Consider the following 24,554-nt stretch of genomic DNA (forward strand, 5'->3'; position numbering starts at 1 on the left):
AGAGAGAGAGAGAGAGAGAGAGAGAGAGAGAGAGAGAGAGAGAGAGAGAAGCCAACTATTGCTGCAGAGGCATGGAGTGCCCCCTGGTGGCAATTAGGAGCTGCAGCCAGAATTCTGGCTAGGTCAAGGACACAAGGACACAGAGGGGAGAGGGCGGCAATCCGGCTTTACTGGGCGGCAAGAGTTATTACCACAAGGACATCAAAAGTCCTTCAGAGTCCCATGCCATGCCATACCCTTCAGGGTCACTATATGTCTGGCTGATGGCTACCTTTTCTCTGCTCAGACCAGGACTCTGCTGAGTGTGCCTTCCAGCCAGGGCTATCCTGAGGTTCTTGGGGGAGGCAGATAGGGACTGAGGACAAGTTAGATGTACAAATGAGACACAAGAGGGATGAGCGTCAAGGGGACCTTTGACACCTCAGGTGTGCAGGTGGTCCCTAGAACCACTTCTCTGAGCACTGAGTAGACTCTATGGAGGTGACAAAGTGGGACTTTGTAGTGATTTAAATGAGACTGTCCCTATAGGCTCAGATGTTTGAACACTTCGTTCCCAGATGGTAGCATTGCTTGGGAAGGTTTAGGTGTGACCTTTCTGTACGGGCTTTGGGTATTTATAGTTTTAATTCATGTCCAGTTCTCTCTCTGCTTCATGCTGTGGTAAAGAGTGTAAGCTCTCAGAATTCTTTTTCTGACACCAAATCTGCCGCTTGCTGCCAGACTTCCATACCATGATGGACTCTTACTCTTCTGGAACTGTTAAGCCCACATAAACTTTAAGTTGTTTTGGTTATTATGTTTTATCATAGCAATAGAAAGTAGCTAATGCATCAGACATGGAGCGAGATGTGGCGCTCTCTGCCCACTACCAATGCCACCTCCCAAGACCAGGCAGAGCAATCTCTGCTCTGGACCCTTCTTCAGCTTGCCAGCTTGTCCCAGATAGAGCTGTAGGCAGTCTGGCCCCTGAGCACCTGCGGGTCACTGCAGTCTGGGCTAGAGGTGTTTGGAGAATGCTGAGGGTCCCTTCCCAGGACTATGCATAGCCAGAATAGTGAGAACCCTGCTGCCAGATGCCAAGCAAGTTAGGTGGTTATGAGCTGGCACAGCTCCCAAATTCCAAGAATGGTTCCCAGCACAACTAGCTTGGACCTATCTTCCAGTTCTTCACTTCACCGGACACTTCTGCAGCAACCTCTTCACGGTTTCTCCTTGAAGCACACAGCCCAGCTCAGCGCTGTCTGATCTTCACATGCTTTGTTTCCCTATCCATGACAGGGAATCTTGCTCTCTTGAAGGATTGCCATGGGGATTGTTGTGAACATTTAAAATTCTGGAACAACGAAGAAGGTGATAGCGGGAAAACTAAGGCTCAGAAAGGATGACAAGAAGGAGGTCCAGAGGCTAGCTCAAAAGAGCTGATTGCATACCTGGATCTCTGAGCATGTTCCATGTCCCTGCTCCCCCAGGAGTTCCTGAAGACAAACCCCATCCATGGAAAAGGCTTCTAGAGCCTTCTTGACGTGTCTTACTCCTGACTCTGCTCTTGGTGTGGGGCTAGCTCCACAGAAGGGTAGAGTGAGTGGACATCCTAACTTTATCATAGAAAGCCTGCAATTCCTTCACCCTGGGTGAATGGGACAGTTGAGCATCCTTAGAGAGGGGCGCCTGTGGTCCCAGGCCTCAAACAGGGCAGTTCATGGAGCAGCTCTCTTTACCCAACTCACAAAGTTGGTCAAGGCTGCCTCATAAAGCCTCACATGAGCAGACCACATGGGGACACACATACACACAAACACACGCAGATTCAGGTTTCTCTAGAGAACAGATGCTCTGTTCTGACCTTTCTCCCCTCTAACATGGTAGGAGAGAGGACACCATGTTTCAGGTCTGGAAACCAAATAGCTGCGAAGGGCACTTATTTATACTGTAGTGTGCACAGAGGTACACAGCACGACATAGCTCCATGTGGGCTCCTGCACGTCCTGACTTCCTGGTTAGTAACAGCAGACAGCATTCTGGAACAGCCTGTAATGCCACTGTAGTAGCTCTCCGGTCAGGGACATGGACACTGGGAGAAGACAGGTGACGCAAGGGTCATTTCTCTGCATCTGTCCAGGTGGGCAGAATGAGAGGGTCTAACCTTGGGATGTATGAGTCACCATCCAACCTGGGCTCTCCTTTCTCATGTTCCCTAAGCTCTGCTCCACTCGGAGGGAACCTTACTTTACAACACATTCTCACCAGAAAGTAGGTGTAACAGCCACCGCTGCCTCTCACAATCCTGCTTCCCTACCTATTGTCACCCAGCACCCACCACAAAGGCCCTGTCACTATGGCAATCCTGACCTGGAGCAACCTCTTGTATTCTTTCCAGAATAGCCAGAGAGGCAGTCCCCAGATCTGAGACCAACACCATCAAGGTAGAGTAGCCAAAGGCACGTGCCCTGCCCCTTCCCCTAGCATAGGCCAGAGGTCTTAGGTGCAGGATGGGCAACAGCTGGTGAGTCAGGCATCCTAACAGGCACCCTTCCAAGATGGCAGACAGGCTTGCGGGGGAAGATGGCAGCCAGCCCCTCCCGAACGTTGACAGGAGGATGAGTTCTGCTGTTCATCGTCCCCAAGGCACAGATGCCCCCATCCTCCAGAAGAAAATCCACATCAGCACCAACACCACCACCTACCCAACAAAGACAAGGACTCGGTGTACAGAGATGACGCCAGGGAATATGCAATCCTTAAATAGATTTATGGAAATGGTTTCGAATTACAGCATTTAGAAAATAAAAATAATCTCAATAGATAATATTCCCTCTGTTATATACTCTCCCCCCACCCCCGCACAGAAGCCATTTTTGTGCATGTGTATTCCACTGCTGAACAGCGATTGGATTTCATCCTATAAAAGAAGCAGTAGGTGTGTCATCTCTCTAAAAATAAAACTGTAATCATCATTGCAACGTGAAGCCTGAGATTGAAGCCTGAGGAGGTGTCTGTGCATCTCAGCCTGTCCAGGCCGCACTGAGGTCTGAGGAAGTGGGTTAGAGTCCCGGTGGGTGCAGAGGAAGAAGGAACTGTTAGCTGAGTGGCGGCTGCCTGATGAGTCCAGTCCCCAACACCTGAGAGCTCAGCCTATGCTATCAGCGGGTGCTCGGGCCCTGTTCCGCCAGCAAGCGGCCATGGTATAGATGCCAAGGGCATGCCTGCTTCCCCAGGGGACCACTGTGTCTGCTTCTTACATTCCCCCTTCAAATGGAAACGAGATGCATGTTGTTGGGCAGGGTCCCGAGGCAGGTGGTGAGCACTAGGGAATGAGGTGGGTGGTAAGCAGTGGGGAGCCCTGCTATGATGTTGGGGGGCTAGTATCTCCTGGCTTCTGCTTCCAGGGTTTCAGCTACAGAACAGAACATACAGAACTGGCCCTCTCCTGCCTTAGTATGCACAACTGAAGCAAAACGCCATTGGACGGGCAAGAGAAGAGAGTCCAACCCTGCCTGGCTCGGTACCCTGACCTAGAAGAGCAACGAAGCATCCCTGACCCCATGCCAGGACGGGTATCTCCACAAGTGGAGAGGCCGGGGGAGTAGACAGAGGCTCTGGACAGCTTTGGAAACCCAGGCAGGTCTGCAGCAGTAGCGGCTTGATGAGATGCAATGGGGCCCTGCTGCAGCACAGCCTGGACAGGGCACACAGCAGGCAAAGCACCTCCGTCCTGGAGACCCTTGCCAGGACTCAAGGCAGACATAGTGCCTCTGTCCTGGAGTCTCCGGCCCACTGAGCTGGGACGCGCCAGGCACAGCATCACATGACCGTCTTGTCGCTGTAGAAAGGTGTGACATGGAACATGTAGCAGTGTGTGCACACGCGGACCGGCTTCACTTGTCCATAGCGCGGAAGTGGTGCCGAGTGTGACGAGCAGCGGGAACAGAAGATCTGGAAGCCAAGGAGGGACAGAAGGCAGTGAGCAGACAGAGCCTTTGTCAGCCCCGGTACACAGCCCTTCCACCCAAACCAGGCCAAACAATGGTGGGCAGGAGTTAGCCTGCTCCAGACACTATAGGAAATTCTGGGCAGGGCTGGCCCAGTAGGTCAGGCTTTTTTAAAGTAACTAGGCCCTTCACCATAACCACGGCAGACTCCTTCTTAACCTCCCTGCCCCTCCCTGTTCTCACCTTGGAGGGGCCAGGATTGAGCCTGCACACTAGCTAAGCATGGCCTAGAATATGGAGTCAGAATAGAGCCTAGAACCTGGGGGGTGGGGGCATCTGCACACGGGTGGTAAGAACCTGAGTGGATTACCAGGACATCAACCCTAACTTCTAAACCCTGATGCTGTGCCTGGGGACAGTCCCCACATAACCCCAAAGATGCAGAGGGCCAACGGGGCCCCACCCACCTTCCCGCAGCTGCGGCAGTGGTGCTTCCTGCGGATGACGGTGAAGGGTGCTTTGCAGGAGGTGCAGAAGCCACAGGCCTCATCTGGCACCCACTCAGGAGGGTCTGTCACAACAAGAGCAACAGGACAGAGCGCTGGGCTGGGGGCAGGGAAAGGGTAGACACCCCTTATCCCACTCTTCTGGTCCTGCTCTAGGCCTGTCAGTCACTGATCACAATGTCAGTGGTCAGAGTCCCACTCCAGTTGCAGGCCCCAGGCCAGGCCATCTGGACTCAGGACGTACAGCGGAATCAATGATCATGCCCTGAGACCTTCATCTCGGGTCACTCACTTTAGCCATTTGGCTAGACTAATGCAGACCTTCTTGACCCAGGCACCCCCTTTAACACTGTAGCAGAATACTTTCCCACAAGTCCTGGGCCTCTCCCATAGATGCACCACACATTCCCAAGCAGCCCAGGACTCTTCCCCCTGACATCCGAGCTGCCTAGTTTCCAGACCACTCTGGGCAGACCCCATGTGACCATATTAGTCTTCAATTCCTGTCCTCACCACAAGGAAGGCTTCCACACCCACACAAAGCCCCCATTAATGTCCCAGAGTGTCCTGAGGCTGCTATGGGAGACTCCTTCAGCGCAGGTAAGTGCCGGGGTCCTGGATTATTGCAGCCACAGTCAATCGTGCTCCTCCTCCCTCAGCTTGTACCTACTAGGCTGAGCTGCTAAACCTCAGGCCCAGGGTTGCACAGCAGTAAAGGGCCTGTACACACCTAATACCAAGGAGGAGGCACGGCGTGGGAGGCCACCTTCCATGGGGAACCCTATCTCCAAATGGCCTGATGTCTGGATGAATATGTACAGTGTAGCTCCTTTTGCTCAGCAGACAGACGGCAAGCCAGGTCCACACCTGAGCTTCCCACATACCTTCAAAGTCCCCATCTCGAGTCTTGGCTGCCAGTTCTGAGGATGACACCGTCTCCTGGCATAATGCACAGTCCTCCAAGGCTGCACTCCGTAGGGTCTGGGTTACTGGAAGGGAGAAGGGAGCCACTGGGGTTGGCAGGTAAGGCAGCAGATGCGACTGATTGTCCTTAGTGAGCACTTGGATGCCTCCAAGTTTCCAGCTCCCACAAGCCCCCCAACCATCTCTCAGCCCACAGAGCAAGTCACCTCAGTAGGCAGGATGCCAACACTGGCAAAGTTCTTCCTATAAAAGGGTCCATTCTTTGTACAATGTGGTGGACCCCGGAGGCACCTGCTGGCTCCTCTGCATAAGCATCTAGCCCTGGGCCCTGACACTGGTAAGATTTCCTGGCCTATCATCCCCAAGGCAGAAGTTTTAAAGTCTTGGCATCTGAGAACCCTGTTCAGAGTCAACAACTTGACTCCTGATTTTCAGAAGGCAGCCCTCCCTGGATTGCCAGTCAGATGACAGAGCTGATTGAGGCAGAAGTTCCTCCTCACCAACAAGGACATGCCCTGTTAGGCCAGACTTCTAGGACGAGCTGGGCTATCCCATATACCCAGATAGCTCATGGGCAGAAGCCTTTGTGCAGAGAGGTAGCTCTCCCCAAACAGGTACCCCAGGCTAGCACCAGTAGTGCCTAGTCCCATTTCCTATCAGGACCCTACAGGGACAAAGAGCAAACTCCCTTCCTTGCCAAATATCTGTTTATCTGTTGTGTATGTAAGGTATGCATGTACAAAAAAGCGTGTACGTGTATGTACCTACGAATAAATGCGGGAGCACATGTGCATGCTTCAGTGAGCTGAAGATGAATAAATATGTGGCAGCTGGGGTGGATATGCCACCCTCTCATAGAGGGATGGGCCGGGTCCCCTTTGTCACTCAGCCTGGGCTCTGCACACTGACAGGTGACTGTAACTAACACTGTACCTCGTCTAGTCACCTGGTCTAGTCTAAGATGGAAGGCGGGTCCCCAACCTCTGTCTGCAGTGAAAAGTTGGATGGCCTGCTACAGCCTATGCAAGAACCAGAGCCAGGGACCCACCTGCAAGGTGCCATGGGGAGCCACTTCTCCGGGCTACACACTCATCTCCCCAAGTCGACAACCTGGCACACTGGGTCCGGCAGATCCTGGGGTGTGAGTTTCTGCATACTCCCTTCTTGGGGACAGTGGACACAGTGGTTGGCAAGGGCCTCTGAGCCTGTCCTGCAGCAGCACTCACCCTTCTTTAGCTTCTCCTTGTCGTCGGTTTCAGGCTTGGTGGCCATGACCTCAAACAGTGTTTTGAGAATGCTTCTCAGGTCGCTGGCATAGTTCGTCTGCAGCTGGTCAGCTACACCTGATAGGAGAAGCCGGTGGGAGGAGTGACAGGGAGACAGAAGGCTACGTTGAGCCAATCACTTCGGTAGACCACACTACCATGTGCTGGACAGGACACACCCAGAGTTCACGGATTAGCAATTCCCAACCCTTTAAGAGAGGATTCCCTTGCCATGATTACAAACTCGGGAATCAAGAGAGGATAGGAAGGAATGAGAGCTTCCTGCCCAGCCCCAGCATTGCTGCTCCCATGAATATAGAACTTTTCCAGAGTCACAGCCACCACGACTACAACAGACACCTACAGAGGTCCCAGAACACTGTGCCTATGGCAGCACCTGGTACCATCACAGAAGCAAGGGAATACAAATAATGTCTACATTCTCCCAGTACCCAATACCACACCGCCCTGAGTAACTTTGACTACAGGGTCACTAAACAGCCTCTGTATAGCCATGGATCCCAGGGTAAAGCCCAGCCTGAGGTAGTGTCCAGGGTCTGACTGTTTTGATCACGGATCCCATCGCTCCCAGCCACCCCTGGAGGAAAATGCTACTCCATCTTCACTTACAGAGCTCCCTCCTCCCTGTAGGACAGATCCGGTCCCACCCCTAGGTTTGCTCCGCAGACCACACTGCCCTCTGCTTTAGCCAGGGCAAGCTGGGCCAACCCCACTGTTCTTTCTCTACTGGGGCACGTCCTGCCTGTCCCCACGCTCGTGTCCCAGGTCCAGGTCATACCTGAAATGCAGACAAACAGGCGGTGGATCAGGTCATGGCTGCCATGGAACCTGGACCGAATCTTCTCTCTGGTGGCCATGGGAGTGAGAGGCATGACCGCAGGGGCCACCTCCAGTCTGGTGCTGTCTAACGAGGAGGAGCCAGCTGTGGAGCTAATGCAGAGAAGAGAGGCAGGGGAGGTGAGTAGGGGCCACAGCTAGGGACCTGTCTTAGTTAAGGTATCTATTAAGACTATGACCAAAAACAACTTGGGGAAGAAAGAGTTTAAGATTACAACTCTCGGGTCTTTCCATTGTAGAGGGAAGTCAGGACAGAAGCTCGAGGAAGGAACCTGGAGGCAAGAACTGAATCAGAGGGCACGGAGGAACGTTGTTTGCCTGCTTTCTTCTATAATCCAGGACTCCTGGCCAGGGCTGGCACTACTCATAGTGTGCTGGGCCCTCCCACATCAATTACTACTTAATAAAACACCTCACAGACTTGCCTACAGATGCATTTTCTCAATTAAGGTTTCCTTTTCCCAAATGCCTAGGTTTGTGTCAAGTTGAAAAAAGCAACCATAACAGGGCTGGAGCTGGAGGTCAGAGGGTCAGGGAAAGCCTGTCCTCAAGTTTCTCTCCAGAGGAGCTGAATGGCCTGGACATGCTTCTTCCTATCATGTAAATGCCAACAGTGTGTCCACTTTTAAAAAACAAATGCACTTGACCGACTGATCCAGTACTGCCTTGCTCTAGCTTGGTAGCTACTCCCCTGCATCATCCCTTCCACATGAGTTGATGTGGCATTTACTCTAGCTTAACCTACTCCATCTTGCACCCTCACTTAACATAATCTCCCAACTTCTTTCTATGGCAGACCCTTTGACCTCTCATGCCATCTGTGGGAACAGAACACAACCCCCCAAAATATGTGCACATCTAACCCCTTGAACCTGTGAGCAGGACCCTATTTGAACAGAGAATGTCTTCAGAAGCAATTAAGAGGAGGGTCTGGCATTGACATTACCCTAGATTATTCAGTGGGTCCTAAATCCAAACACAAGCGCCCTTGTAAGACACAAAGGTAGAGGCCCAGGGACCCAGGATAAAGAGGACACCACATGCCCAGATTTTGAGATTGGAGCGATACAGCCAAAAGTCAAGGGGCACCTGGAGCTCCCTGGAGTTGGAAGAGGCGGGAAGGACTCTCTCTGGTGCCTCGGGAGGGAGAAGAGCTCTGTCAGATTTTAGACTTCTGGCCTGGAGACTATAAGATGACTATAAGACTTTTGGCAATTTAGGCCACTTACTGTGGCACTTTGTATAGCAGCCACAGGACATGCGAATAGTCTCCCCTTCCAGACACCTGTCCCTCTTCTCCCCAGTGGCTAGTTTTATTAGATTTGTTCTTTAGGAGTTCATTGTGACTGTGCACAGTGTATTTATAGCCAAATCTCTGAAAAGTTAGGTCTCTTCCTGGCCAAGCCTAAACCAAAAATTAAAGGCTGGAGGAGGCTCAGGACTAAAGAGTTTGCCATGTCTGGTTTTGATCTTTACCATTAGCAAGGCTGAGCTTCCAAACACAAAGCAAGGGCTCATAAATCTACAGCAGAGTTGGCAGAAGCCACCGGAACAACTGTGGTTACAGCGCTGAATTGCCAAAGAGTCCTAGAGCGGAGTCCGGGTGGAAATGATGGGGAACAGAGTAGCAGGGATAACAAGAGGCAGGGAAATAGAGAGCAGGTAAGAAATGGCAGGACATGAGCCGAGAGGCCAGAGACAGACGGGGAGGGCTAGAAGAAGACTCGGCAGCTAGAGGCAATGGCTGTTCTTCCAGAGGACCAGAATTCGCTTCCCAGACCTACATCCTATCTCACAATTGTCTGTAACTCCAGTTCCAAGGGATCTGACTCCCTCTGCTGGTCTCCACAGGCACCAGGCATGCATGTAGTACACAAATATACATGTAGACAAAACACTCATGCACATTAAATAAACACATGAAAGGCAGAAGTAAGAACTAGTAAGAACTAGAGAAGGGAAATTGTAAGCCTTCCTTAGTTGCCAGAAGTTTCAGAAAGCTGCCAAACTTTAAGTGCAAGCGCCTGTCACCCTAGGCTGTGATACTGCTCCCTGTAGCGCTGAGCACACCAGCACCCAAGGACCATTCATTAGCTCTAACACTAGCTGCTTCTCACTGCTGGCAAGCAGTGGGGCCATTGGTGGTTTAAGACCACAACAACAGGTCTCCAATTAGATTGTCTAAGCCTGCAGCATCTACATCCATACCCTGGAACAAATAAAGCCCTGCTTGGAGCTGTTAGTCTTTGGGTCTGCCATTCTAATCCCTAGGCCTCCGGCATTTAGGGACCCAGGACTACCAGCACCGGGTGAGCTTCTCCTTGTCTACTGCAGATTCTCCCTAGGTAGAGTAAAAGAATCCCGGTCAGTTGACTGACAGCAACTCATGACCTTTTGCTGCAAACTGATTTATTTATTGGTCTGTTTTCTATACTAAAGACTTGTCTCAAAGGCTTGTGGGTACTTGACTATTTGATGTATTTTAGAGGAAAGCCTGCCCAACAGGAGCAGAAAACAGAATTTTGTCTTGTTGGAGAGCAAATTACTGCAACCATTTGGAAAAGTATTTTGGTGCCATCAAAATAAAATGGTGTAACCCTGCCCCAATTCTACAGCTCAGTGGACCATTTCCAACATAGCTCTGAATCCTCTGTCTGTATATCTATTGACACAACTGAATTCCATGTTCCAGAAGAAAACTGGGAAGGAGCCCAAACCTCCATGATGGGATGCAGAGTCAACTGCAATCTGACCACCCACTTCCAGGGCTACCAAGCCCACTACAGGCATGATTTAACTTACATATTGTATGAGCCCCTGGACATGCAGTGGGAAAACACACAAGCTTGGATACAGATACAGTTGGGAACACAAAGGTGAGATGCCATGAACACTCAACAATGGTAGACGATCCAGGAAGGAGGGGCTGGGCCTGGAAGAAGCCCTAGAGTCCTGTGGGTTCCTTCATTACTGGATGGGACACTCATAGATGCTGTCTTGCCCTAATTGCTCTTCTATTGTCATACTCTAAAGCAGCGAATGTCTATTGGCACACAGAGAAGCCTGGAGATCTGAGACAGGGCTGGGCATGCTGAGCCTCAGAAACCGATGTCCTGCTGGGATCCTTAGGATGAGCTCCAGGCCCCCACATCTAGATGGCTCCATTCATTTAGAGGTAAAGCCCTTGACTTCTGTCTGGGGCTGTGGGCCTTATCGACTCTGCTGATTATTGAGGAAGGAAGGGGAGAAGACTGCCTCCCCTTCTGCATATACCCTGGCTGCAGTTGATAGCCTCACCAATTGAGAACTTACAGAGATACACCTGCCACTGCTTCCTGAGTGCTGCTATTAAAGAACCACACTTGGATCAGGTGATTATACTTTTTTTTATTTTTTATTTTTGAGACAGCCTCATGTAGACCACAATAGCACCAAACTAGCTATTGTAGTGAGGAAGGCCTTGAATTCTTTTTTGTTGTTGTTGTTGTTTTGGTTTTTTGTTTGTTTGGGTTTTTTTGGATTTTCAAGATAGGGTTTCTCCGTAGCTTTTGGTTCCTGTCCTGGCACTAGCTCTTGTAGACCAGGCTGGCCTCGAACTCACAGAGATCCGCCTACCTCTGCCTCCCGAGTGCTGGGATTAAAGGCGTGCGCCACCACCGCCCAGCTAGGCCTTGGGAGCACAAGAGCGGGACATTACACCTGCCTAATTTTATTGTTTTAGAGAAGGTGTCACTGTATAACCTCATGATCCCCCGCCTTAGCCTCCTAAGTGCTAGGATTAAAGCCACATACCATCACGCCCAGCTCTCTCAAAAGCACTGAAAATAGGAACCCAGGGATACATTTGTACAGAGATGTTCTGAGCATCATTATTTGTCTGCCCAGAGGTGAAAACAAACCCAAGAGTCCATGAAGGAGGATGCGCGTATAAACAAGGCAGTAAAATACTATCCAGCCTTCAAAATGAAAGAGATTACAGCAATACTCCAACGTACATGAGCCCTAAAACATGCTAAGTGAAAGAAACCAGATACAAAAGACAAATCCAACAAGACTTTATTATGTGAGGTCTCTAGAGCTGGTTAATCCAGAGAGACAGTAAATACAGCAGGTAGATGCCAAGGGCTGGGGCAGGTACATGGAGACAGAATTCAGCTTAGAAGAGGAGGACGTGCTGGAGAGGGAAGGGAATGGTGGCTGACCGAGGCCGCAGTGTGGATTACAGTACCGCTGACAGCACAGTTAAAGTGACCGATTTGATGTGTGCTTATCAAAATTTCATTAAATAAAAGCAAAACACAATAAAAACAACCAGGGCAAAGAATAGAGTAAAGGCATTGGAGGGCAACAGGCATGACATGAACACACTGGAAAGGATAGGAAGTAAAATGGCCTTCAAGATGGCTCAGCAGATGAAGGCACTCACTGCTAAGCTTGAGGACCTGAGTTTAGTGCCGGGGCCACACACAGAGGAGAGAGAGCTGATGTCCCATGGCTTCCACAAAATCACTGTGGCATGCATGTCCCTGCCCTCCAACCACAAAATAATAAATAATTACCAGCTTAAAAAAACTAGAGTATCATACAAACATAGATGAGATATTGGGAAATATCAAGTATTTCTTTTTCTGGTGAGAAGAATAACTAAGCCAGTCATGGAGGTACACTGTATAATCCCAGCTTTGGGGAGGAGGCAGAAGAAAGGTAAGTTTGAGGCTAGCTTGAGTTACATAATGAGACCCAGTCTCAAACAAACAAACATAAATATTCTATTCCCCGAAGAGAAGGAAGTGGCAGCCAGCAGTAGATGGCACCCTTGGGCCTGCTCGTGGTAATGGCACCGTGGCTTAAAGAAGAGAGAGGGTGTGAATGGGCCAGGGCACAGTGGGAGCCAGACCAAACACGTTGCTGACGATTTGTCCCCTGAGGTGAAAATAACAGGCAAGTATTGCCTACCCAGAAGTTAGACATGATGGACTCGCTGACCACACTAAGGCCCTAGGCCTGGTCAGTCCCACTCTCCTGGACATCTCAGTCCCCCAGAGTAAAGCTCCAGAGAGCTGAGATGGCCACAGCATGTCTGGTTCTGCCTTCTTCATGAGTCATAGGTCAGGCAGTGTGTTAGATAGTTTTGCCAACACGATACAAGTTAAAGTCACTTGAGAGAAGGAAACCTCAATGAAGAAAATATCTCCTTAAGTCTGGACTGTAGGCAAGCCCGTAGGGCATTTTCTTAGTTAGTGATTGATGGGGGCAGACCCAGCTCATGTGGATAGTGCTATCCCTGGGCTGGTAGTCCTGGGTTCTATAACAGAGCAAGTTGAGCTATCCATGGGGATCAAGCCAGTAAGCAGCACCCCTCCATGGCCTCTGCATCAGCTCCTGCCTCCAAGTTCCTGCCCTGTTTTTGAGTTTCTGCCCCCACTGCTTTTGATGGTGAACCATTATATGGAAATAAATTCTTTTCTTCCCAAATTGTTTTTGGTCATTACAGGAATGGTGACCCTAAACTAAGACAGGCAGGGCAGGATACCCTTGTAGGAACAGGCTTTAGCAACATCTGCCAGAGTCACATCCTCTTTGCAGACCAGCAGTGACCCATAGCAGATGGTCAGCATGCTGAACAGCAGGTGCCTTACAGTCCTGCTTGGCTCTGGCAGGGAGATGTGTTTGCTGTGCTGGGTTGAATGGAGTCCATCCATTTGCATGATGAAGTCCTAGCCTGCAGGACCTCAGAGAAGGTCCTACTTGCAAACAGCATCCTGGTGGGTATCATGAATGCAGATGAGGTCATACTAGAGCAGGGTAGGGACCCATCAGGACTGGCAGCCTCATAAAAAGAGTGAACCTGGACACAGACACACATGCAGAAACAACAGCCTGGTGACGAAGGCATGGGTTGGGAGTGACATTTTCTCAAGTCAAAAAACTCACCTAGCCACCACCAGGAGCAGAAGGGTAGCCTGGGACAGTCTTCCTCACAGCCCCTGATAGAACCAGCTCCAAGACTCCCTGATGCTGACTTCCTGCCTTCAAGACTGAAGAATGACCATTTCCCTCTGCAGCATTTACTGCTGTTTGTCATACTTTATTACAAAATCCCCAAGACATTTATTCATGGAGGAGTGTCCTATGTCTCCAGTGCCCCATGACTCAAATGAGCCCGATGTGTAGGCTGTACCAGGTCCAGGCAGTCCCTAAACAGTGCAGCTCCTAGCAAGACTCCCACAGGTCCAGGCCGTCCCTAAACAGTGCACCTCCTAGCAAGACTCCCACAGGTCCAGGGCAGAGAAGCTGTACATGCAAAAGTCAGAAGTTCTCTCCTCTTTTCAGATCCCTCATCTCCTGTCCCTTTAACCTCTCTCCCCTTGCTCACTCCTCTCAGCCTTGCCCTGTGCTATCACAGAGAAGCCAGGCACAATGTGGCCATAGGGTTTTCTATGTCCCTGGCCCACCACGTTCTTTTCCTGCATGCCTCTGGAGCTTCATGCTCCTTCAGAGTATGTTCCAGTGTCTGTCTTAGTTTGGGTTTTTATTGCTGTGGAAACACACCATGACCACAGCAGCTCTTAAAAAGAAAACATTTAATTGGGGTGGTTTGCTTACAGTTTCAGAGATTTAGTCCGTTATGATCATGATGGGGGGAGCATGGCAGTGTGTAGGCAGATGTGGTGCTAGCTTCATCTTGACCAAAAGGTAGCAGCACATCGACTGCCTGTCAGACTGAGGGAATCTTGAACAAAAGAGACCTCAAAGCCTGCCCCCACAGTGACACACTTCCTCCAACAAGGCCACACCTCCTAATGGTGCCATTTCCTTTGGGGGGGGGCATTTTCTTTCAAACCACCACAATATCCTATGGGGGAAACCATGCCTGGCCGGGTCACAAACAGACTCCATAACATAAAACTCTTCCTGTCCCAAGTCTGAATGATTAGTGCTTGCGGGCTCATCTTTCAGACAGCATATTTAGTGAGTGTGTAAAACCTGTAACATTCTTTCTTCTTGCTCTGGACCTACACCAAAGGACCCCAATACACACACTAGCCTCCACATCTGTGGAACAGACAGAGGAGTCCTTACACAAGCAGGCTCTCCTGACCTGATGTTGCATGAATTAAGAAGCGGGATAGTGTGCAAGGCTTGTAGCAGCCTCCTGCCTCTGGCCAGGCACTCTTTTAAAGACTTCTCGGAAGGTATCATGAAGACATAGTCAACGGGGGCTCCTCTGGGGAGCAGTGGGAGAGGAGAATGGTCAGAAGCCCAAGATTAGGATGCTATGGTGAATGCCACATGCCCTCAAGTGTGACACACCCACCTTATACCCCAGAGGGTTGGACTGTGAGCTTGTTGGGAAAGAGATGCTTTTGAGATTCTTCAGTGAAGGATCTCAAGATGAGATAACCTCGATTGAAGTGTCGTTATGAAGGACAGAAAAGACTTCCCATCAGCCATGAAATGCCAGGGGCCCTAGGAACTAGGGAGGCAGGAAGGCTCCAAACCTTCAGCGGGAGTGCACTATGACAGCCTCTAAAACACAAGAGCAAAGTGTGGCCTTAGGCATCCTCAGTGTCTGGTGCTTTGTTAGAGTAACTCTTGCTCTAATCTAGATGTGGAATCCGCGAGCCCCTCCTGAGACCATCTCACACCCACTGGATGACCCCGATGGATGGCCTGGTCCAAATATGAGATCCCTTTACCCACAGAATGGCAGGAAAACGTCCTGATGACCAGACAAAGAACCCCAGTACAGCTGCCTCAGGGCAATAATGCACAGAGTGGTTTGCAGGGAAGGGACATTCACACTGTGAGTAGAAGCTGTCCATGCAAGCAGCACGTTTACAGTGTTCGACGCAGTCAAAGGAAACAGTCATACCTAACATATAATTATAGCTTAAGTCGTTTAGGGGAGTTGGAGCTTGTAATCAATGTTTATACAAATAGGAAAACGTTCTGCAAAGAGTGTTTGCTGCTGCGTTCAGCCTGCAAATTGGACATGGAGCATAGCAAGAGGTGGTCTCGATTCATGCTTTTGTGTGTGGGCTTTGGATGCCACAGCACCTGAAGACTGACTGCTGGCAACCAAGGAAGGCAGAAAGCTGAGACGTCTCTAAGAGAGACAGCACCCCGTGGGGCTGGGCTTCTGGTGACACGCAATTTTCACTAAGGCTAGTTGCTTCTACCAAGTCTCTCAGAGTGACTTAGTAGCATCCCAGACTAGGGACTCCAACCATGTGAGGGTGGATGAAGCTGAGGGGATACCCTTCTCTAACCTATGAAGTTCTATGTCACCTGCCTCTCTCCTTGCACTCAGAGCCTTTCTTTGAGGCAGGAAAAGGATCAGAGTTTTAGCCCACATTCTACAGTAATCAAAGGACCCTCTGAGACATAGAGAGTCACTGTGGAACAGCAAGTAGTCCTGACCATGACCAAGGCACAGCAGGTACTAGGTCCACAAGGGCTGCCCTTTGAGATGGGCAATTTGGTTTGATAGGAGCATTCTTTACAGTTTCAGAGTCTCTACCAACTACTGACCAAGACCACACATTCAAGTCCCATGCTGCCAATGTATTGGTGAGGTCCCAGGCAAGCAAAGGGCTCTCAGGAAGCCCTTTAGACAGTATGAGCTAAGGTTCCCAGGTATCACCACCTCTGTCAGGGCCTCAGTTTACTTAATCTACAAAATGGGGAAGTGAGGCTGTCAGTCCTTAAAAGATGGTTACCTGACCACAAACTGTGGAGGGGTGGGCCTGAGATGATCGGTCCTCCTGCTGTGGGACCCTAGACCTGCAACATAGGGCTGAGACAAAGCTCATTCGGCTAACGGGGAAGAGAGAGTTAAAGCCACCAGGACTGCCCTTGGGGTCACAGGCTGCCTCAACAGCTCTCTGAAGATCTAGATAGGCCAATAGAATAGAAGCTGCCCCAGTATGGAATGACCAAAGGTCTGCTCATATTCTGTGGACACATCACCCTCATGACTGGTCCTAGACTTCCTGGGGTCTGCGCTAGAAATATCTCCAGATTTGATTAAGGAGGTCCAGAAACTACACAGTGAGCAAGACTCCACAGCTATCCTCCAGGGTAACAGTAGGCTCTAACAGCTACAGTTGGCTACAGTCTAACAGGTAGGCTCTAATAGCTACCGTTGGCCGCTGACTATCCAGGCAGAGGACAGGAGGAGACATCAGGCAGGTCTGGGAGGCCCCATCCTCACAAAGGCCAACCTGGATGGCAATGGCGATGGAATGGCCTCTGTGAGTGGGCAGAGCCTGCAGTCCATCAGCGCCACCTGTACCCACTGTAGGCCAGCAGGCTGTGACCTGAGAGATGTACGTGCAGGATGCGCTGGGGAGGAAATCCTACCCATGCTGGCACCCCCATGACCTCACCCCAGGAGGGAGGGAGACTGCATCTACTGTGAGCCAGAGTCTACAGTCCTTCCCCTCTGGGACCGAGTACAATGGTGCCCAACCTGAAGACTGCCTCTCAGCCATCCCTCCACAGATGCCAAAACTACTCTTGTGGGTCCTGTCTGCCGACCAGGTTCTGAGCCCATCTTCCCTGCCCCAGATTCATCTAGATATCAGCCTACAATGCTGCTCACACATTCAGGAGACATCAGGGCTCCGGGACACAGTCAGGACCAGGGTGGCACTCAGCCAGCTCTTAGGAAGATCCCATTATTATGGTATGGGGCCCTAACCTCCACATCACTACTTGCTAACTAAATATGAAGTAGGTGTGTGCACTAAGAAAGTAAGGAAACACAGATAAGCAAAAGTGCATTTACATATGTAATATATGCTTACATGTACACAAATGTATATATGTGTGCATGCAAGCACATATATAATACACTTAGACACATACACACTATACATTGAGCAGAATAGAACAGGGAAGAAACTGGGGAAAGGATGGAAGAAGGGAAAATATCAACAATGAGACTTCAAGTCCCAAGAGTGCTAAGCCTGGGGACATTCTGAGGGCCCACTGCCTTCTAGGCCATTGTTGTAAAATATTATTTTAAGGTGTGTTACAATTTTGTTTATGCTGCATTTGTTTAACTCTGTGAAGCTGTGTTACTGTGCCTATCTAAAACACCCGATAGTCTAATTAAAAGCTGAACGGCCAATAGCAAGGCAGGAGAGAAAAATGGGAGGGGCTGGCAGACAGGATAGATAAATATGAAGAGAAATCTGGGAGAAAAAGATCTGGGAACAAGAGAGGAAGATTGAAGGGTTAGCCACCCAGCTACACAGCCAGACACGAAGTAAGAAGGAAAGGGAAAGTGTAAGGAATAGAAAAAGATAAAAGCTCTGAGACAAAAGATAGGGTAATTAAGAAAGACTGGCAAGAAACAAGCCAAGCTAAGGCTGGTATTCATAAATTAAGAATAATCCTCTGCATGTGATTTGGGAGCTGAGTGGTGCCCCCCCCCAGAAAAAAAGCTAAAAAAAAAAGTAAGAATAAAAACAGCCAGCAACAGCCATGGTGCTGCTAACTTCCACTTGGCCTTGAGCCAGAGCACTCCCCTAATGAGGCTTCTAAGTCCCACCCAGATACACAGGAGTAGCAGCACCATGCCACATAAACTTGCTGGGAGACACTGCGGATGGCTCTAGCAGGTGGTCCAGCAGCTGGAATCAGCTAGGGCAGGCCACTACAGCCATAGATCAGCAGGGGTAACCATAGAAATTCCTGCTCAAAGGCAGCCACAGAATACCCGAGACCTCACTGGCAAAGTGCCCTATTGGCTCAACAAAAGCAGAAATTGGAACTGTGCTGATGGCATGGTGTAAAGTGTGTCTAAACAGCAGTCCAGAACTAGAAGCTTATTTAAACCTTTTTTATTTTGATTTTTCAAGATAGGGTTTCTCTGTGTAGCTCTGGCTGTCCTGGAACTCACTCTGTAGACCAGGCTGGCCTTGAACTTAGAGATCTGCTTGCCTCTGCCCCCTGAATGCTAGGATTAAAGGCATGCACCATCACCACCTGGCTGATACATATATTTTTTTAATATGAAATCTTTACTATGTAGGCCTGGCTAGCCTAGAACTCAACATGTAGACTAGGCTGGCCTCAAACTCAGACAATTGCTTGCCTCTGCCTCCAAAATGGTGGGATGAAAGGTGTGAGCCACTGCGTTTGACCCCACTACAGCTCTGGGTGTGAACTTTGTACAGGGCAGTGTCATGCTGCAATGTTAGGGGCTGGACATTGGAAAGAATCAAGAGAGATGTCATAGCACAGGGGCAAGTGCTGTGGCCCAAGGAAGCAAACCGTGACCAGAGGCAGAACACAGAGGGATGCAGAAGCGGGTCCTTTGGTTTGAATGCACAGACAGAGATAAGGAAAGGCAGCTGAGGAGTGGCTCTGGCCAGCAAGTCCCCACCTTAGAAACCAGCCCATCTCTTCTGGGCACTTGCTGGAGGATGCAGCTGCATAAGGAGCAGGGTGTGGTTGGTCATGAGATGTGGGAGCTGCCAAGTAACCAGGCTAGAGAGAAGATGGAGTCAGGGCTGAGGGGCAGGCTTCAAGGACTGGTACAGAGGACCCTGAGGCCATGGCCATTCCTTTGGCCAGGCCTGTTTAACCAGCTGGAGGCCCATCACCTAGAAGGACCTCCCTTACCTGGAAGCCTGTTATATACACAGGCGCTAGACCCTATGTACTCTGCTATATACAGTACTACACAGATTGCCACTGTCTTCCCAGGGATTCCTTCGACCTGGGAGGTCATGTCACTAGTACCAGGATGAGATTCATGGGAGAACCCAGCCCTGACGCAGCCAGACTATGGTACATCATCCATACTGTAGTCCTAATCTTGCCCTGTGCCAGCCCCAGAGATATCACTTGTGAACAGCTGGCTTGATGGCACCACTGTGCCTCATCTCTAGTCTTTCCTGTCCTCCTTCCAGAGGGTGCAGTGGATGGGGCCTTTGTGATCCCTGCAGACATGGGATCGCATACACCCCTGACTAGGAATGGTGGCTGAGTGTCCAGGACAACACCCGGTGCCTGGCCCTGGGTGGCTCCTGAAGGAATAGCACTTGGTGTGCATAGCCTGGCAGAGAGGGCAAGAGCTCCAAGGCCTGTGGTCCCAAGCTCCACAGCCACCAGATCAAAGCTGGACTTACAGATCAAGTCTCCCTGTCAGCCTCACCCAGCGCTGGTCCCCTGCTGAGCCCCGCAGGAGGTTCTTGTCTTCAGAAACCTCAGGAGAGCACGCTGGGGCCAAGTGAGGTTTGTGCCCAGAGCACTGCCTCTGCGACTCCTGTCCCTTGACTTGCCTCCTCTTCCCTCTGAAGTACAATGTAGGACTGATGCCCCGGGATGCCTCAGACACCCTGGGGCTCCAGATGCTGCAGATGTTTTCTGCAAGAGAAGGAAGAGCATGCCTTCTCACGCCACTGAGGTCAGAAGGCAGTGGTGACACATGGTTGGGACACTAGGGTTGGCTCAGGGCATCAGGCAGCCTGTTCCTGACATCTGTTAGCTGGGTGGGATTCTATGTGTGATCAGAGCCAGCTGGGAACACACTATTGTTTTACTGATGTGCTGGCCTACCTGTCCTTCCCACCGGAAGTGGGCTGACATGGCCTAGAGGTAACAGGTAGACCTCAATCTACTACCTCTCTGTGGAGAAAAGAGGGGGATGGGGTGCTGGAGCTTCTGTCTACACAGTGTGGGCTGCAGGCTTCTCTCCGGAGTTGCCAAAGCATGCAGGGCCATAGAGCAGAAGGGTTCAGACCATAGCAAAGAGACAGACAGGTACCATCTGAGGCCAGAGATAGGATAGAAAAGGAGAGGTTGAACTAAAAGCTTAAGCTTGAGGCATAAACCTCACCTGCTGTTGACCTCTGGCCCTTGAGAGTGGAACACAGCAGAAATGGGTTCTGGTACAGCAAAATCCAGAGCTGTAACAGAGAGCACAAAATCAGGATGGAAAATAGCCAAGATGGTGAGGCCTGGCCATGAGAGACAATCCTAAAGAAGGAGGGGTCAGAATAACCACGGTGGGTACCAGCAGTGACAAAGGCTGGAAATGGTGAGCGCTGCAGGAGGGGCGACCAGAGGGGAGAAGAGAAGGCAAGAGTGTGGCGAGTCCTTGTGCCATGTTGCTTCTTCCTTACCAAGAAGCTAATGGGCTGAGAAACGCCATTGTTTCAGCTGCGGAAGACGAACAAGCATAGGCTGTGAAGCCCAAGCAAGTGCACACCTTCCCAGCCCCAGCCTGCCCAGCCTGCTACATCTGGCACTTCTGGTGGTAGGGGGGGAGGGAGCGCTCAACAATCGATCCTCTGTGACCAGCCGCTACCTCAAGGCTGCAAGATAAAGCAGTCAAGGGACATGGCCTAGCCTAGGGTAGCCCTGGAAGTTCCTATCATCCTCGACAATGGTGCAACCACAGAGTAGAAACACAGAGAGCAGGCAGACTTCTGAAGGAGAGACACAAATGGTGACCATTCCCGAGTTCTTGAGTCAAAGTCAGAGGTCAGTTGAGATGGCCATCAGTCTAGCAATTACAGGCTGACACTTTCAAAGGCTGGATGGGTCAGGTGTGAGGGCAGATGTCTACAGACCCAGCAGTATGGAGGCTGAAGCCAAAGTAGAGTCAAAGCCAGCCTGAGCTATATAAAAACACCCAATTTCAAAACCACAACCAAACAAGACAAAGGCCAGGTGGCCCAATTCCTAAGGTGTGGTTCCAAGCCTCACCTCACACTAGGCATCCCTGCTGCAGGGCTGATGGGAAGAGAAACCATGGCTCCAGGAGATAAGGAACAACACAGCACACAACATGCATAGCGATAGAGCAACAGAAAGCAGGAGAACAAATTCTCCACAATTTGTGTAAACTTAGCTATGCAAAATAGAACTAAATATATCTGTAAACCCAGAGGCATCAACACAAGAGAGTGAACAGTCGGTAAGAGATCAGAAAAAGGTATCTGCTATGAACACCCAAAAGAGGGATGCTGTGGGCAAAGAGGAAAACTAGAAAACCAGCTATACAGTGAGGCAAAGGAAAAAGAGCACATAGCCCACAGGGGGCCAAGCTTTGCCTCCCAGGTTGGCAAGATGTGTAGTGGAGTCTGTGTTGGCCAAGATGGGCACACCCTAGAGGATGCACGCTGTGTACATTAAGTCAGGGCTTCTCTGGGAAGTCTTTTGTGGTGTTGATTCTAGACTCTGGGATAGATTCTTCTTTTAAACTGTTTTTATTGGAGCTATACTTTTTTCCCACTCCCCTTTCTTCCTCCCCTCTTCCCTCCCACCCTCCCCCCTGCCCACCAAGCTCCCCATTTATTCAGGAGATTGTCTTTTTCTCCTTCCTAGGTGGATCCATGTTTGTCTCTCTTAGACCTTGGGGTAAATTCTAAAGAAAAAAGAAACAAAGGAAGCTGTATAGGCTAACGACACAGAAACTGAAAACACAGAGTAACTGGACTAGGTCCACTGACACGATACCGTTTTATTCAGAGTAGCGGGTTTCTTTTCATCTTGAATTCTGTGTGTACGGGTGTTTTCATCTTGAATTCTGTGTGCACGGGTGTTTTCCTGCAGGTTTGTCTAGGTACTACTTATTTGCCTGCTGCCCATAGGAAGCCAGAAGAGGGCAGTAGAGTCCCCGGAACTGGAGTTACAGACGCTGTGAGCTGCTGTGTGGGTGCTGGGAATTGCACCCAGGTCCCCTGGAAGAGCAGTCAGTGCTCTTAACCACTAAGCCGTTGTCTCCCCAGCCCTTAGAGTTGTGTTTTAAGAGAATTTTGTGAAGAAATGCTCACAACATCGTGCTTTTAGTAGAAAAATAAAACTATTCACAAAATGTGGAAATTTTTATTTACTTCTTTTAGTCTTCTTAATGTTTTTAAAGTTTTTACAATGAACAGGGACCACACTTACAATCAGAGGTTTTTTTAAAAAAAGGAATCCGTGTCATTTCTACAGCAAATACTTCTGCAGTGTCCAGGGTGGGAGATAGACTTGAGTGGTTGTCATCCTCTGGCAAGCAGCCAATGGAGTTGGCACCAAAGAATGTTTTGAGTCAGGAAGCTAAGGCCAGGTGGGAGAAAACCAGCTTTTTAAAACCGTCAACTTTCACTGGGTAGTGGCAGCTCATGCCTTTAACCTCAGCACTCAGGAGGCAGAGGAAGGTGGATCCCTACAAGTCCTAGGCCAGGCTATTCTACACAGAGAAACCCTGTCTCGAAAAACCAACCAACCAACCAAACAAACAAAAGAACAAATTAACAAACTAAATAAAGTCAACTCCCCCCCAAAAAAAAAGTTCATCTCTGACCACTGAACACATAGATGAGAAGCCAGCAGAAAGCAAAGAACTAAAGAACACAGGCTCCAGAACATTCCGCAGGGTCAGTGCATCTGTGCCAACCAATGACAATGAGCTGCCCCCCTTGGGTGATGGTGCTGGTTGAATCAGCCGGGACTAGAAGACCACCAGGGGAGGGGCTTCTCCAGCAGGGCCCACACTCTCTCCCAGGCCCATTTGCTTCCATGCATTGGTCCAGACAGGGGCAACCCTCCACCTTCTAGCCACACACACTCCAGGGAAATGGGGGACTCCAGCCTTGAAGGCAGGTCTCTTGTCACAGCTCCCTGCTTCTCTCCCATTTGTAGCACAGAGAGGTAAGTTTCACACACTGGACAGAAGCCTGTGAGCACAGGGCCTACCCAGGCTTCGTTATATACTCCATGCCACATTCCACCAGAGGCCACCTGCCAGATGAGGGGTGAACCCCATGACTAAGTCATAACAGCAGTGAAATGACTCCTGCTGCTTGCAGAGACTGAAAGTAACTGTCCCCTTCAGGGACACCAAGGAGAGGCAGACATTAGCATCCGAGTTTGTCTCCCAGCTGCAGAGTTAGAGGAGAATCACGGCCCGCTTGTGATGGATAATCTTGACTGTCAACTTGACTGCATACAGAATGCAACTGAAACAAGATGCTGGGCAATCCTGTGAGGGATTTTCTTAGCCAGGTTATCTGAAGCGGGAAGACCCACAGTTACTGTGGGTGACACCTGCTCACAGGCCACACAGAAGGACAGAGGGGAAGGAAACTTTGCTTTCTGCCTGCTTGTCCTTACCCCACTGGTCATCTAGCCTGTTGTTGAGACAGTCCTCCAACCATATTAGAATCAGCTTATCCAGGACTGCAACATGGACTGAAGTGATCAGTTCCCCGGGAATCCTCCAGGGTGACAGCCTCAAACTGGGACTGCTGAGACATCAGCCTATGGACGGAACAACTGCCAGGTTCACATCTTTACTGGCATGAGCAGCCATGGCTAGAGTCTCAGACCGCATCCTATAAGACAACCTAGCAAATCCCCAAATACACACACACACACACACACACACACACACACACACACACACACACAGTTTTGTTCCTTTAGAAAGCCCTGACGAATAGAGCACCCCTGTGCATGAGACCACGTGCGTCATGAGAAAACTTGGTCACAATGTTGTCCCACTAGCCAGACCTGAGGTCTCACTCTGCATTTCAGCAAATGTTCTGCCTGCATGTGGCTGGCCTCTTGCCTCTGTTTGAGAACACACTGTTGTATCATCTCCTTGTAGTCCTGAAGGACCTGCCACGTCCATCTGGTTCCTGGGTGGGTTCCGGTACCTGGCTTGGCCCCTGAGACATGTGCTCATGACACAGAACAGATGACCAGTGCTCCCATGCCAGTTCTGCCAGTGCCGGGGCAGGAGTGATAGGCAGGTGGCTGTAGGCTGACCTCTTCCAGCTCCGTAAAGCACAGTGCTTGGCCCACATACAGCTGTCTGAGGTTCTGGTCTCCTCAAATGCTTGCTCTTCAGACCCTCTGTATCTTCTAAACAGGCTTCCTGGAAGGTGGGAAAGTCTTCTGAGCCACCAGGTGGGTTGTCTCACCTTTCCACAGCTGAGTTTTGAGTGTGTGCTAAGCTGGACTGGGTCTAAATGCAGAGGCATGTTGTGAAGAGCCCTGCTCAGGGTGGGAGAAGCTTCTAGATGTTAGATGTTTGCTGGCTGTTACCTGAACAAATAGGA

At 50.2% G+C, this 24,554-nt stretch overlaps 1 protein-coding gene across 1 annotated transcript in view; it reads right to left on the reverse strand.

The window, feature by feature from the left end:
* Positions 1 to 2,737: 2,737 nt before the first annotated feature.
* Zfyve28 (zinc finger FYVE-type containing 28) overlaps positions 2,738 to 24,554 on the reverse strand; it is a 94,534-nt gene continuing 72,717 nt past the window's right edge. Inside the window, exons 9-13 of the mRNA XM_005365899.3 lie at positions 7,424 to 7,575; positions 6,586 to 6,702; positions 5,320 to 5,424; positions 4,397 to 4,500; positions 2,738 to 3,933 (exon numbers count right to left, since the gene is read on the reverse strand). Of these exons, the coding sequence (XP_005365956.1) occupies positions 3,802 to 3,933; positions 4,397 to 4,500; positions 5,320 to 5,424; positions 6,586 to 6,702; positions 7,424 to 7,575 (610 nt within the window). The 3' untranslated portion in view covers positions 2,738 to 3,801. The remainder of the gene's footprint in view (positions 3,934 to 4,396; positions 4,501 to 5,319; positions 5,425 to 6,585; positions 6,703 to 7,423; positions 7,576 to 24,554) is intronic.

This window comes from Microtus ochrogaster, unplaced genomic scaffold (genome assembly GCF_000317375.1).
Source record: "Microtus ochrogaster isolate Prairie Vole_2 unplaced genomic scaffold, MicOch1.0 UNK5, whole genome shotgun sequence".
NCBI lineage: Eukaryota > Metazoa > Chordata > Mammalia > Rodentia > Cricetidae > Microtus > Microtus ochrogaster.